This window comes from Petaurus breviceps, unplaced genomic scaffold (genome assembly GCF_028583685.1).
Source record: "Petaurus breviceps papuanus isolate PSGF00001 unplaced genomic scaffold, PetGlider_PUasm1.0 190, whole genome shotgun sequence".
NCBI lineage: Eukaryota > Metazoa > Chordata > Mammalia > Diprotodontia > Petauridae > Petaurus > Petaurus breviceps.
The window spans coordinates 6,206,386-6,220,612 of record NW_027185810.1 but is presented as its reverse complement, the minus strand read 5'-3'; the positions used below and the strand labels follow the sequence as shown (position 1 = coordinate 6,220,612).

Here is a 14,227-nt window from a genome sequence, read left to right as displayed (position 1 = left end):
GTCAGGAGGACCTGAGTTCAAATCCAGCCTCAGACACTTAACACTTACTAGCCGTGTGACCTTAGGCAAGTCACTTAACCCCAATTGCGCTGCCTTTCTTGAGAGTATGAACCATTTGATTTTTTTGTATATTTTTTACTTAGTTCAGTATATTGCATATATTAAGTACTTAATAAATGCTATTTGAATTGAATTGCACGATCAATTCAACAAACAAACAAGTGTCTACTCTGTGCCTGGTCCTGAGCAAGGTGATAGAAACATAGGGCAAAAACTAAACAGCCCCTGTCCTCAAAGAGATTGCATTTTATTGGTGGTAAACAACACATATATAGGAAGTCAGTATAGAATATGTATGCAATAAATGCAAAATAATTTTCTGGGAAAAGTACACTAGGAACTAAGGGTATAGGCTCCATGTATGACATGCTTCTTAGTGATTCTGCAAAGCAGAGGTGAGAAAGGAGTACATTTCAGCCACAAGTGGAAACCTACACAATGGTAGAAGCACTGAAGATGGAGTATTATGTACAGAGGACAGCAAGGAATCCAGTTTGGCTGGAATATAGAGAGTGTGAAGGAAAATAATGTGAGCTAAGCCTGGAAAGGTAGGTTAGAACCAGATTATGATGAGCTTTAAATGTCAAGTTTAAGAGTATGTGTTTTCTTCTGGATGCAGAAGAAAGCCGCTGGAGCTTACTGATCAAGGGTCTTTGGAAATATTACTTTGGCATCTTGTGGGGGAAGGATTAGATAGGGGAGACACGGGTGGCAAGGAAACCAAGTAGGAGCTAGTGGAGTGGAGCAAAGGAGAGGTGATGAACACCTGAACTAGCACCTTTGCTCTGTGAGTGAAGAGGATGGCATGGATACAAGAAGTATTGTGTAGGTAATGTTAATGAGACTTGGCAATGATTGATTATCTTGGATGAGGGAGAATGATGAATCGAAGAGGAAATAAATGGAGAATTTAGGAAGACGGAGTGATTTGGGACAAAAGATAATGAGCTCTGCTTTCAAGATAGAGAATTTGAGACACTCATGAGACATTCATTTGTAAATATCTAATAGGAAGCTGGAGAGGCAGGACTGGAGATCAGCAGAGAGATCAAGACTAGTTTAATAGATTGGAGAATCCTCTGCATAGTGATGGTAGTCAAATCTATGGGAATTGATGAGGTCATAAAAGAAAGGAAAGAAAAGGGGCAGCCAGGTGGCTCAGTGAGTAAGAGCACTGGCCCCAATGTCGGGATGACCTGGGATCGAATCCAGGCTCTGATACTTAGCACCACACCCAGAATTAACTGACCGGGTAACCTTGAGCAAGTTCCTTAACCCAGATTGCTTAAAAAAAAAAAAAAAGAAAGGAAAGAAAAGGATCCTAGAATACAGCTATAGTTGGAAGGACATGCATGATGACCTAACTACCATATGATTTAGTATATCTTTGTAGTGGTCGTATACTGTATGCTTCCAATGACTTTATATACAATACTGATAAAGGAACCTTAGCTATTTTTATCATGTTATAATTTAATACATTTTGACTTAATAGGACTAATTTTAAATTGGTTGATCAGCACTGACAAAAGACTTTAACTTACATAAATTTACAACTTTAATGTACTATCAACATAAAGTATTTATTTGATTTTAGTGCACACAAAACCTGACATCTGGAATCTGCTTCATTTAGTGATACTTATATACATTCAAAAAAGTTTGGATACCTTGTAATTTGTAAGATATTAGTAGATTTGACTTGCAATATCTTTAATAATCTCTTCCCAGGATCACACCAGAGTTGGTGCGGATACCTCTCAGGATATACAACTCTTTGGCATAGGAATTCAGCCTGAGCACTGTGAGATTGACATTGCACCAGATGGAGATGTTTCTCTTACTCCAAAAGAAAATGCAAGGTAAGGAAATTATAGTGTGACTTGACATATATATATTATTCTTTGTTATTAAAAGTTAGAGACTGGGGTGGCTAGGTGGCACAGTGAATAGAGCTCCGGCCCTGGAGTTATGAGGACCTGAGTTCAAATCCAGCCTCAGACACTTAAGGCTTACTAGCTATGTGACCTTAGGCAAGTCATTTAACCCCAATTGCCCTGCCTTCCCCCCTCCAAAAAGCAAAAAAAAAGAGAGACCATTTCTTTTTTTTTTATCAGAGTCCCCACACTGATGAAATTATGTCATTGAATTTCAGCACCCTTAATCTCCTGCCTCTCTTACCTTCCTTCCCACTACACATCTCCTCAGTCCTGCCCGTTCTGCAAATCCTTGCTCAAATGCCATTACATCCTTAAAGACTTCCCCAGTCCCTTTAATAGAAATCAGTCTATCCCTTTTCTGAGTTTCTACAGCACTTTGTACTTCTATTTTCTATTCACATTCTTTCATGTTCACATTTCATAGGAACTCATAGGAGAGACATAGGAAATCTCATTAATTAAAATAAATTAATCTCATCAATATGGAAAATAGTCCCCAATAACTAGTGAAAACTTTTATTCCATATGAAATTGTCATAGCTAAAATTTATGGTAATTAAATAAAATGTTGAAAATTTTGTTCATTTCATTTCTTGAAACTATGCAGTTAATGAGACTTCCTATGTGTCCAGACTTTAGGGACACCTTGTACTATGTACAAAGCTAAGTGGTGAGGTGGATAAACTGCTTGGCCTGAAGTCAGGAAGTCCTGAGTTCAAATCCTTAGTCTCTATGTAATCTTGGGCAAATCACTTAACCCTGATTGCTTCAGTTCTTCATCTGTAAAATGAGCTGGAGAAGGAAATGGCAAACCACTGCAGTTATCTCTGCCAAGAAGATCCCTAAATGGGGTTACAGAGAGTCAGAAACAACTGAAATGACTGAAGAACAAAAATGTACCAAGCACTGTTCTAGTATTTGAGATTCAAAAATAATGAATAAAACATTTCTTATACAAAAAGATCTTACTAGAATTCTAATGGGGGAGAAAACAAGTCCATGTATAAAGAGAACAAATATGAAGTAATTATCTAAAAGATAATTTGGGAATGGGGACAGCTAGGTGGCACAGTGGATAGAACATTGGGCCTGGAGTCAGGAAGACCTGAGTTAAAATCCATCCTCAGGCACTTACTAGCTGTGTGACCCTGGGCAAGTCACTTAACCCTGATTACCTCAGTTTCCTTATCTGTATAATGAGCTGGAGAAGGAAATGAAAAACCAGTCCAGTATCGTTGCCACAAAAACCCCAAGAAGAGGTCACAAAGAGTTGGACAAAACAGAAACTAAACAATAACAACAATTTGGGAGTGAGCTTATCAGCTATGGGGAAGAGAGAAGGGGAAGGAAAATTATGTAGAAGATGGTATATTAGTTGCATCTTGAAGGCAGAGACAGGCACAGGAGATGGAAGGTACAAAGTCATGGAAATGATAGATGGAGTATCATAGATGAGGAACAGAAAAAAAAAGCCTAGCTTGCCTGGAATGAAGAATAAGGTAAGGAGAGTAATGTCCAAGGAGGCAGGAAAGAAAAGTTACAGGGTAAGGTTGTGAAGGACTTTTAAATCTGAACAGAGAAGTTTGTATTTGATCCTGAAAATAAGAGAGAGCCACTGGAGTGTTTTGAATAGGAGAGGAATATGGACAGATTTGTGTTTAAGGAAAATCATTTTGGCAGCAGTGTATAGCATGAGTTGCAGCTATGAGAGATTAGAGGCAAGGAAATTCATTAGGAGGCTGTTGTGATCTATTTATAAATTACATGTGTCACTGAAAGCTCTAAATGGGTGTCAATCTGTATTGGTCATTCATTCATTCGTTCATTACAAACATTTAAATGTGTCCAGTGCTAGGATTTGGGAAAAATAAAAAATTTAGATAAGACCCTCTTGGAGCTTCTGGTCTAAGAGGAAGATAAAATATAAAGACAATAGTAATAGAAAACATTACATGATAAGTGCATTAGACAGTCACAAAAAGCTATGTGAAGTCTCAGGGCAGGCTGAAATAAATGGTAATGAGAGAGAGAGGTAGAACAGGAAACTTCACCAAGTGGTATCTGAGTTGAACTTGAAAGAAAGGGTAGGAATTTAACAGATGAAGGAAAAGAAGAACATTTTAAGAAGGATTAATTCAATTCACTTTACATTATTTACCTTCGTTAAGGTCCAGTGTTGACCATACAAAGTTGAAAAAAAAAAAGAGAGAGAGTCTCTGACCTTTACAAGCTTCCATTCTGTTGAAAGGATATAATATGTACACAGATAAGCAGATGACAGAAATTTGAGGAAGGAGAGATCCCTAGTAAGTAGGAGAGAATCAGGAGAGGTTATGTGTAGGCATCAGCATCTGAGCTAAAGCTTAAAAGAATTTAGGGATTCTAAGAGGCAGGGGGGAGAAGTCGGCACATGCCAGATATGGAGGACATTATGTACAAAGGTATGGAAATGGGCATTGGAGCATTGAATTCAGAATGTGATTTAATAGACCAGTTTGATCAGAATGAGTGAAGAAGAATAATATAATATAAGTATGAAAATGTAGGTGAGAGATTGTGAAGACCTTTAAATGCCAGGCTATATTTTAGCCTCAAGGCGACAGAGGATTATCAAAAGTTTTTGAACAAGGTGAACAAAAGTGTGGATGTGGGAAATTGATGATAAAGGAAAAGATAAGCACATTTTTTGCAATACTTGTCACCATCCATTCAGCAAAATACATCCTGGCTTCTTCTTTTTCCACAGTTCTGCAGCCTAATAAAATAGTAGAAAATTCCAAACAGATGGGACCCAGACTTATAGGGATAGAGTTACAAAATTAGTCATTTAGACTGGCAAGAATATGGGAGCATGTCACTGGAAAAAACACATAGCAAACTATGTTATGTTGTATTTGTGACAGCCTAAAAATATTAAAGGAGATTTCTGGGATTTTTTTTTCACTCAGCTGAAACAATCACCTCAGCTGAAATACCTTGAAATACTACTACTACTCTATTTGTTTTCATGCAGGACCCTATTATTGTACAGTATTGTGTTTGTAATTTAATTGTGAATTTTAGAGTTTGTAAGAGTACAGGTTAGTAGAGAAGAATAACCTAATGGAAAATAAGAGCTCAATTTTTCAGTTTCCTTCTCTTCCACTGTGGATAAGGAGCCACAAGACTGTTTCCTTTTCCACATTAAACAGAAGGATGAGTAAATAGGAAAATATATTTTCCCTTTGTATATTTAATCAACATCAGTAGACTCTTTTCAAGTGGGAAGAAAACAGATTTGTTATAAGGTCACAGTTATCAGGGATCAATTTGCATGGTATTAAAGGATCATAGATTTAGGACCAAAGTGATCTGAGACCATGAAATCCAACCCTGGGACTTTAAAGATGAGGAAACTGAGGATTAGAGAGTTCAAATGACCTGCCCAAGGATATACTGGTAGTTCACAGTCTAATGGGAAAGCCAACATGCAAACAGCTATTGCAAAAAAGAGATGTATACAAGAAGTCATGACAGATTTCTTAGAATGTATGTGAAGCAAAGTTTCTCTTTTCTAGTCATGCCTTACTTCCAGTGTTTATAGTACAGAATTTAAATTTCAAGCAAGTTTCAAGTCATGTTGAAGATACAGCAAAGATCCCTTTGGACATTGAGCTTATTGTTCTATTACTACTCAGTCCATTCTTCCTGAGGTCTTCCTTTTTCTTTCAGGTCCTGTGTGAATGGAACACTTGTGTGTTGTGCCACTCAATTGTGGCATGGAGATAGAATCCTATGGGGGAACAACCACTTTTTTAGGTAACATCATTGTTTGTTAGTGTTTTATTTTTATAAACATTTTCATTGTCACTGATTTTAGATACTAATAAGTTGATTTTTTAAAAAAATAGAATAAATCTACCCAAGAGGAAACGACGAGATTGGTTGAAAGATTTTGAAAAAGAAACTGGTCCACCAGAACATGATCTGGATGCAGCCAGTGAAGCTTCCTCAGAACCAGATTATAATTATGAGTTTGCACAAATGGAAGTTATTATGAAGACACTGAATAGTAATGGTAAGAACCCCATGAGTCAGGAGATGTTGGATCTCAGGGTGCATTTCCCAAGGCAGCTTTTTGTCTCATTCTGATTGGAACAGATCTAGGTAGTGTTGAGTTTAAATGCCATTTTGAAATTCAAAATTCCTTGTTTCCTTTTCTTCTTTTACTGTAGTCCTACTGAGGATATCCCATGATAATTCCGATGTTCTTATATACCAGCAAAGACAGTGATTGCTTGCATAGGGGTAATGCCTTCTATTGCCATATAGTAGACATGGCTAAGTTGACCCACGCCTTGAAATACTGAATAGAATGCAATAGAACCCCCAATTTTGTCTCATTGAACCCAAGTCATTACTGTACTATTCTAAGCCCAGAAGGCTCTCATCCCATAATGTCAGTCTACTGAGAGGAGGCTAGAAATTTTAATATTCTTTTTCTAGAAATTTGGGAATTATAGCACAGTGAGACTAAGATGGAGCAAATTCCTAATATAAATAAACTCAGGGGTATCCTTTTGGGCAAAAGTATTTTTCCTTCAAAAACTTTCTTTTGGATAAATTTTGCAAACTCTTTTATCTTCATATTGATGTTCTCCCTTTCCCTTTGTCTGAAAGCCAGATTATTTTTTTTAATAACACATATTTATTTGTCTTTATATGTGTTGCTTTCCCCCTCAGGCAATAAGCTTTCTGGGGGCCAGAGACGATTTTTATTTTTGTCTGTGTATCCCCTTTCCCTAGCACACTGCCTACTACACATTAGGCACTTAATAAATATAAATTGAATTAAAATCTTTACTATATTCTAAACAAATTCTTTTCTCCTGTATCCCCCCAAAATATTCTTTTCCCATTCCTCTGTAATCTAGTTCTTGATCTCTGATTGTAGGAAAGTCAAAAAGCCTATAAGCAGACCAGGAAAATTCTCACAGTGCCCAGTAACTACAGGAAGGTTGCAAGGGCTACCTTGTCTCCTCCCACCTTTAAAACTAAAAAACTAAAACAGATCCTATAGTCTACCAGAAAAATGCCTTCTGACGTTAGTCAACCCAATAATATATTTTTATATAAGGACTTTTGTGTATACCATGAAAGACCTCTAAGGATCCCTGGAATCTGCTTTGGGAAGCTCAGGAGCAAGTGTGAATGTGTAGGCTCTGCTTTTGGAGATAATACTTAAAGATATAGTTTGTTTGTTAATTTGGGTTTTCTTGGTAGATTTTCCTTGTGTTGGTCTTGGTGGAATGTGAATTATCTAAAGGATGATTGTTCTGATCGGAGACATAACATATTGGGGTTTAAAAGCACCCAAAAACTTTTGTATCTTCTTATTTGACATCTATCCCTTCATTCTTTTTTAGGGTTAGCTTCATGGATCCTCACTTGAGGGAATAAAAAAATAAAAGGAAAAGTCATAAAAATGAACAAGAATTTTAACAGTTTGCATTGAAAGAATCCAGTGAAAAATGTTAAATAGAGAAAAAAGGAGAGAGTAACAATGCAAAGGAATCTCTATAATTTTCTTTCCTGAAAGGTGTTCAAGATAGCTACTAGGAGGAGCTTGGGAAAGCTGTTCAAATTGATGTTTAGTGACATCAAAATCTAATTAATGGGTCATTCAAGCAACTTTGCAAAACAAGTTCTTCTTTGGAAGCCTCAGGCTATGCATGTTGGGACAGGGCAGGTTACAGGGTGTGATCCCTGAGGTGGAGGAGTTCCTCTAGGTGGGGAAACACTCAGAGCAAGCTCATTATTAGTGTTCCTATCAAAGTTTATGGAGTACCATCTGTCTAAATCATATGAATTTTGTTCTCAGAATATAGAATTATAATTACCCTAAGTTAAGGATTGACTTTCGTGCCTTATCACAAGATACATGTTGAACCCTGAGAATTCAGTTCTCCTTTTAACCCCTACTGTTTCCTACCTTCTTCTGTTCTGAAGATCAGATCATAGTACATGGTGCAGTACCTTGAATAACGCAAGCAAGACCCAAGTAACAATTTTAGAATGGACCTTTTTATTAATAATAACGCCATGTTGGCTGATCAGGCCACATGGCGGGCTGAGCAGGCACTACCCCATGTCCCAGGTACAGCAATAGCAGTAGCAGCAGCCAGCAACAGCCCCGATCTTGGGTAAATCCTCAGCTTATAAAGGGATCCCAAGGGCCAACAATTAGGTATTATGTAAGCAGTGATTGGTCAGTACACACCTTGAAATTCCCATGCCTGATCCAAAAGCCTGCCACCTCTATGGAGGTGAGCTGACTGGGAAAAGATGGAGACCCAGTGGGGGAGGGTGGAGCTGACCCGGCAGTCTGTTCACTTCCTTGAAGTAGGGGGGATGGGGTAAACCAGGCACAACATTCCCCACTTCTTTTGTGCATGTGTCAAACCCTTGACACCACCAGGTCATACTGGTCAGTCAGTTCTACTCCCAAGGGCTGGTAGTGGGGATCCATAACAATTAGCAATTTAACAGTTAATAGGGACTTCCTATAATCAAGGCCATAGTCAAAAGGAAGAAGAGGGGCCATATTTTTCCATCAATCCTCTAGTTGAATTTCTCCAGGAAAGAAGCTGTCCCAATAGAGGTCAGGTCCAGATTTTAGGGAAAGCTGTCTGCATCTGATGTCCTCTTTTTCAGATTCCAAGGCTCAGGGGGTAATCTTTAGATGACTAGAGTTCAAATGTACAATACAAGAGCTCCCAGAAACACGATTTTACATATAAAGGTCCAGTTTTCTAGCAATGCAAGACTAATTCAAACAAATAGTTCAGTTTTCTTAGCCACATAGGGCTAGGCTCAATCAATGCACAAGGTTTTTCTCACAATTTTACAAAATGACATGATTACATTAAGTCAGGTACACAAATACATGTCAATAAGATAACCAAGAAAACTTACATACAAACTGTACAAGAATAATAATTAACATGCATTTCCTTGTATCCCAGTGACCTGTTTCATTTAAGCAACACTTTTAAATCCCTCATGTAGTTACAGAATTTAAAATGGAGTTTTGCTTCTCCAGTTCAGATCTAGAGGTGACCAGATAATTTTGACTTAATATAAATTAGTACAATTACTTAAGATTAGTTCCATATTTTGAAACTACAGAGAGTTTTCAGTTTATTTATTTTTTGTTATTTCTACCTTTCCTCAATCCTGTATCTGGTATAGGAATCCTTTAAAATACGAAAAAACCTTTTATAAAAAACGATTTAAGCTGCTCTTTGTAAAATAACAGACAGATGCATTAACAAATTAACAGTAGTTTCACCCTCACCACTATCTTATCCAATTCTTGTGCTAAAATCCAAAATCCATACCTCTGATCTTATTCCTAAACATGCTCAAAGCATGAATTCACATAATAGAAAATTTTTAAAGCCAATTTTTATACATCTGTATTTAATCCTAGGTGTCATCTATCTAGTCTGATCCTGTTGCTCTCCTCAAACTTCACTATCCTTGTCAATTAGGCAACTACATCAGGGGCAAGCCCCCCCCCCCCTCTAGGAATCTGGGCGAGCAAATGCCTGTACCCCTGAGGCCCAGAGCTCTTCCTGTTCTGCAAAATCTCGCTGGCTTCCCACGCAGTGGCCAGGGATGCTTCCTCCCCACCCCTCCCCTTTTCTTATCTCTCTTTCTCCAAAGGGGAGACTAGGAGAAGGCTGGAAGTCCAACAGTTTCCCTGGCTATTTTTTGAACACAGAAGTTATTAGTTACAGACAGACAAACAGAAAGGCAAGCACACAAACACAACAGACAGATAACCACTCACCTCTGGAGGCTAACACAGAGATCTGGGTCCAAAGAGCCAAAATGTGATCTGATCAATGTCAAGGGATGGTCTAGACTTTCTCAGCCTTGAGTTTTGAGCTCTGAGAAAATTTCAGATGCCAGCTGCTCAAGAAAGTCAAAACTGAGGGGCCTCCATCCCCTGAGGCCAAGGATCTTGGGCCTTGGACAGCAACACAGAATGCTGTCTAATATCTCGCTGGGGCCTCCAAATTGCCGTACCCTGAATAACGCGAGAAAGACCCAAGTAACAATTTTGGAATGGACCTTTTTATTAAACTCCATATTGGCTGATCAGGGCACATGGCAGGCTGAGCAAGCACTACCCCATGTTCCAGGTACAGCAATAGCAGTAGCAGCAGCCAGCAACAGCCCCGATCTTGGGTAAATCCTCAGCTTATAAAGGGAGCCCATGAGGCCAACAATTAGGTATTAGGTAAGCAGTGATTGGTCAATACACACCTTGAAATTCCCGCCTGACCCAGAAGCCTGCCCACCTCTATGTAGGTGAGCTGACTGGAAAAGGGCGGAGACCCAGTGGGGGAGGGCGGAGCTGACCTGGCAGTCTGCTCACTTCCTTGAGGTAGGGGGGATGGGGAAAATCAGGCACAACAATGGTTGTTGTTGTGACTCATAGTATTAAAGAAATGGTTTTAGAGCTGAAAGAGCTTTTGAACAATAACCCTTCACTTGTTCTTTCACAGTGTGTCATGGAAGATTTCTGTGTTGTGCCTTTTAGTTGTGATAAGGAAATAATAATTATAGAATGGGCCCCCTTCATTTTACATCTTAGCAAACTGGGGCCTAGAAACATTAAGTGATTTTGTATCCCTAAAAATGAACTTAATATCTGTTTCGGTGATAGATTAATTGATTGCCCAACATCAGTCAATCTAGACTAGATTGTCTAGAGGCTAGAACTCCCTTATCTTAAAACCAAGTCAATTTCTCTTTCCATTCATTATTCTATGCTATTGTTCTCCTTCACTTTCTAAAATGTTTAGAAGTCCTTATCAGCTAATTAAAGACAGATACAAAACTGGGATAAAGCATATTTAGAAATGTAATTGAGAACAATGGTAAATTAAAATTTAATTTATAAATGCTCAGTTTACATACTGCATTTTAGAAACAGCAGAAAATCAAATGAAGAATGAAGAGATGGTAGCCAGCTCCTTTTTCTTCTACCTTGTTCTCTTATCCATATAATTCCAAGACCCTCTCATCCCAATTTACTTTATACAGCTCTTTCATTTGTTAGGCTGGTAGCCATATTGGTACTCTGTATATCACATTGTCCTTTAGATTCCTTTTTATTTTCAAATATTGGCCATGTCTTTTACAAAGTAGTACTCATTCTCCATTTACCCAAGTCCCAGTGATCTCCTTTCCCCTAAATATAATATGCTTATCCTTCAAGCTTTCTCTCGTGAAACCATTGCTCTGTTAGTGGTTGGATGTCACTCACTGTGGCTCAACTCTACCGCCAGGTGGGTTCCCGATAAACCTGTCTTCCTGGTGGTCCTCCCAGTGGTGGTCCTACTTGAAGATATTCTTCCCACTCATGTGGCTTCAGACTGAGCTCCTACACAAACGCTGGGATGAAGGTTTCTTGTTGATCTGCCTTTGCATCTCAGAGCATGGCTATTTTTTTGGCATTGTTGTCAACTGATGCTTGAAATGTGTGTCTTGGCAGGATTTAACAGCTTTGATTAGGAAAAAGCTAAGAAGCTATGTGCCTGAAAAACTCCTCTGCATTCTAGTTTGGAGGATTCTTTAAAAATGTTCTCCCCATCTGTTCCATCCCCATTTTAATTATTATTCATTAAAGTTTTTGTTATGTGAAACTAGTTTCTCTCAAAACTGGAAAATATTATTGGTGGTGTTTTGACCAATACTATACTGAAAAAGTCTTGTGATGTCTCCTCATGCCATGGGGGTGAACTTAGATTTTTGAAAGTCATGTCACCAGAGCATAAGCTCTATAAGACCTACTAGCTTGGGAAGACTTTTGAGTACAGACCTGTCAATCAAGGTTCAGTATGAATGAAAGGCTTGAACAGAGAGATTTGCAATGAGGTTTTGAATTTCATAGACCACAGCAGTGTATTAATCTGTCAACTAAGAGTTGTGATTTTCATTGATATTAGAGGTGACCACAAGAATGATATCCACCAGTTCTTGAGGTAGTCCTGCAGCTGTTATTCCTGCAAAAAGTAATAATGCATCAATTCAAAAGACAGTACATCTAAGTACTTGTCATATCTCCAAGGAGATGCCTATCCCACTACTAGGCTTTCATAATATATTTGATGGGCGCTATGCAGTAACAGTGATTAACAGCAGATTCATTTGAACTACACAAATAAATTATAATAAACTTTATACTTAATGTAGAGTAATGACTTCTTTCCAGGGAACTCAAAACAGTAAACAGTTACAAATTTATTGTCATTGAAACCCTTGTAAGAGAAACAAGAGGTAACTGGGAGGTATTTTTCCCACTACCATTTTACAGATGGGTATACTGAGAGTAAATAAGTGACTGAATGAGTATCATGGTATAATTCTATTTCAGGAAACCCAGTAAATATTAGAAAACTCCTCTTAAGGTCCTACACCTTTTCCTAGGATCTTGTACCTTCTCCTAGACTGCTACTTCTGTTAACTTTTGCTCTGTCTGATTCTTGAGCTATTTTGTCAGTAGGTCTGGTTTGCTCCATTTTCCAATGTAAACGTTTCCTTTCAACTCCTGTCTCTGCAAACTTTGCCACTGGTTGGACAAATAGGCCAACTCAGGTAGGTACCACAGCAATCCCAAGGGAAGTCATTTTTCAGTTCTATCCTAGGAAAAAACCAAAAACTTTGGAAAGAGAGTAGTGCTACATCTGGATGAGGCTCATTGTCCCTCTTCCTGTGATACTTGTCACGTTGATATTGCAACCAAAATCCAAAAAGACAGTCTAACCAACCTAAAAACAGCATTCGGGGGAGTGGAATGAAAGGAAATGGGTGAAGACAGTGTTTAATCCCCTGAGATCCAATTTTATGTTGAGAATGTAAGAATAGGCTAGAGATTTTTCAGTCCTGTTTTGGTGTAACATTTCATAGTGACAGGGACCCACAGTCACTGGACAGATTTCTTATATAAAATAGTACAATTGTAAGGACTGACCATTAGTAAACTAATAGTAAAACTATAAAATAGTAAACTACTTGGCAAAAGAAAAACCCAAAGCATGTTCAAAAGAAGGTATTTCCAACCATATGTTATCATTAAAGCCAGAATAGATGTCCTACCCCTGTAACTGTTACCATGAGTGCATTTATGGAGAGTACACCCAGTTTGTTCACTTGGATGCTGCCTAAAGTGCTTTTGTGATGTAAGGAAGAACATGCAGGCCATTGACTCTTTAACAATATTTATAATGATGTTATAAAATAATATATATTAAATTAAAATAAGTAAACATTTCAATATTTATGTTATTATGTAATATAATAATCATCATAATAAATATAAATAACATTATAAAATAATAATAATTAACATTTCATTAATAGTATATGTATCTAGGATTTTATCATTTACAAAGTGGTTTACATAATTATTTTACTCTTTCAGTAATCCATTGTGGTAGGAATCAGGCACTTTCATCTCCATTTCAGGGATAAGTAACGTGAGATTCAGAGAGATTAAGTGATGGTCCACTGTTGCAGAGTAAATGGCAAAACTGAGACTTCAACTCATTCTTTCTAGCTAAATCCAGTCCTTTCCCTATCATACCTGTAAATGTATGGAGAAGGAGGAGTGCTAGCAGGTTATGTTTCTTCTAAAAGTACTGGTCACCCCTTGTGTGAGTCTAGTCAATTCACTTACTTCTTTACTGACAAAAAGTAAGCTTTAAAATGTTTTGCTTTGGTTTTGACTCCAATGATTAACCATGTGGTGTGTTTAGGTTGCAGTATTTGTCTACACAGGCATTCCTCAAATTCACAAGCAGGTTTTGTTCTAAACACTTATAAGTTCATTTTCTAAAATTTGAAACCTTTTGATGTAGAAATAAATTCCTAGCCCACAAAACCCTATTTGCAGCTGAAATGACACCAAATAGATTATTAATCACCTCCTCCAAAGCCAGGAAAATGCAAACCAAAAACAAACCTACCCTAGAGAACAGAGAGCTCAGTTCTGGCTAGAATTATGCCTTGGTATAGAAAAGGTGGTGCCGTCTCTTTCATAGGAACAGGACAGAGTAGAAATGAAATTTAGTATTCTAGCTCAGATCTTTACCATGTGGCTCATTAAAGTAAAATGCCAGTCATAAAAACTCGACTAACTTAGAATTTAATAATCCTACTTAGGTTGAATTTAA

At 37.8% G+C, this 14,227-nt stretch overlaps 1 protein-coding gene and 1 long non-coding RNA gene across 8 annotated transcripts in view; one reads left to right on the top strand and one right to left on the bottom strand.

The window, feature by feature from the left end:
* Positions 1 to 11,331, bottom strand: part of LOC138164571 (uncharacterized) — a 29,691-nt gene extending 18,360 nt beyond the window's left edge. For both annotated transcript variants that reach the window (XR_011169129.1, XR_011169128.1), the window contains exon 1: positions 9,835 to 11,331. This is a non-coding gene — a long non-coding RNA (uncharacterized lncRNA). The remainder of the gene's footprint in view (positions 1 to 9,834) is intronic.
* The window catches only part of KIF13A (kinesin family member 13A), a 253,150-nt gene that overhangs the window by 170,857 nt on the left and 68,066 nt on the right, over positions 1 to 14,227 (top strand). For all 6 annotated transcript variants that reach the window (XM_069092472.1, XM_069092474.1, XM_069092473.1 and 3 more), the window contains exons 14-16: positions 1,792 to 1,922; positions 5,712 to 5,798; positions 5,891 to 6,057. In XM_069092472.1, the coding sequence (XP_068948573.1) occupies positions 1,792 to 1,922; positions 5,712 to 5,798; positions 5,891 to 6,057 (385 nt within the window). The remainder of the gene's footprint in view (positions 1 to 1,791; positions 1,923 to 5,711; positions 5,799 to 5,890; positions 6,058 to 14,227) is intronic.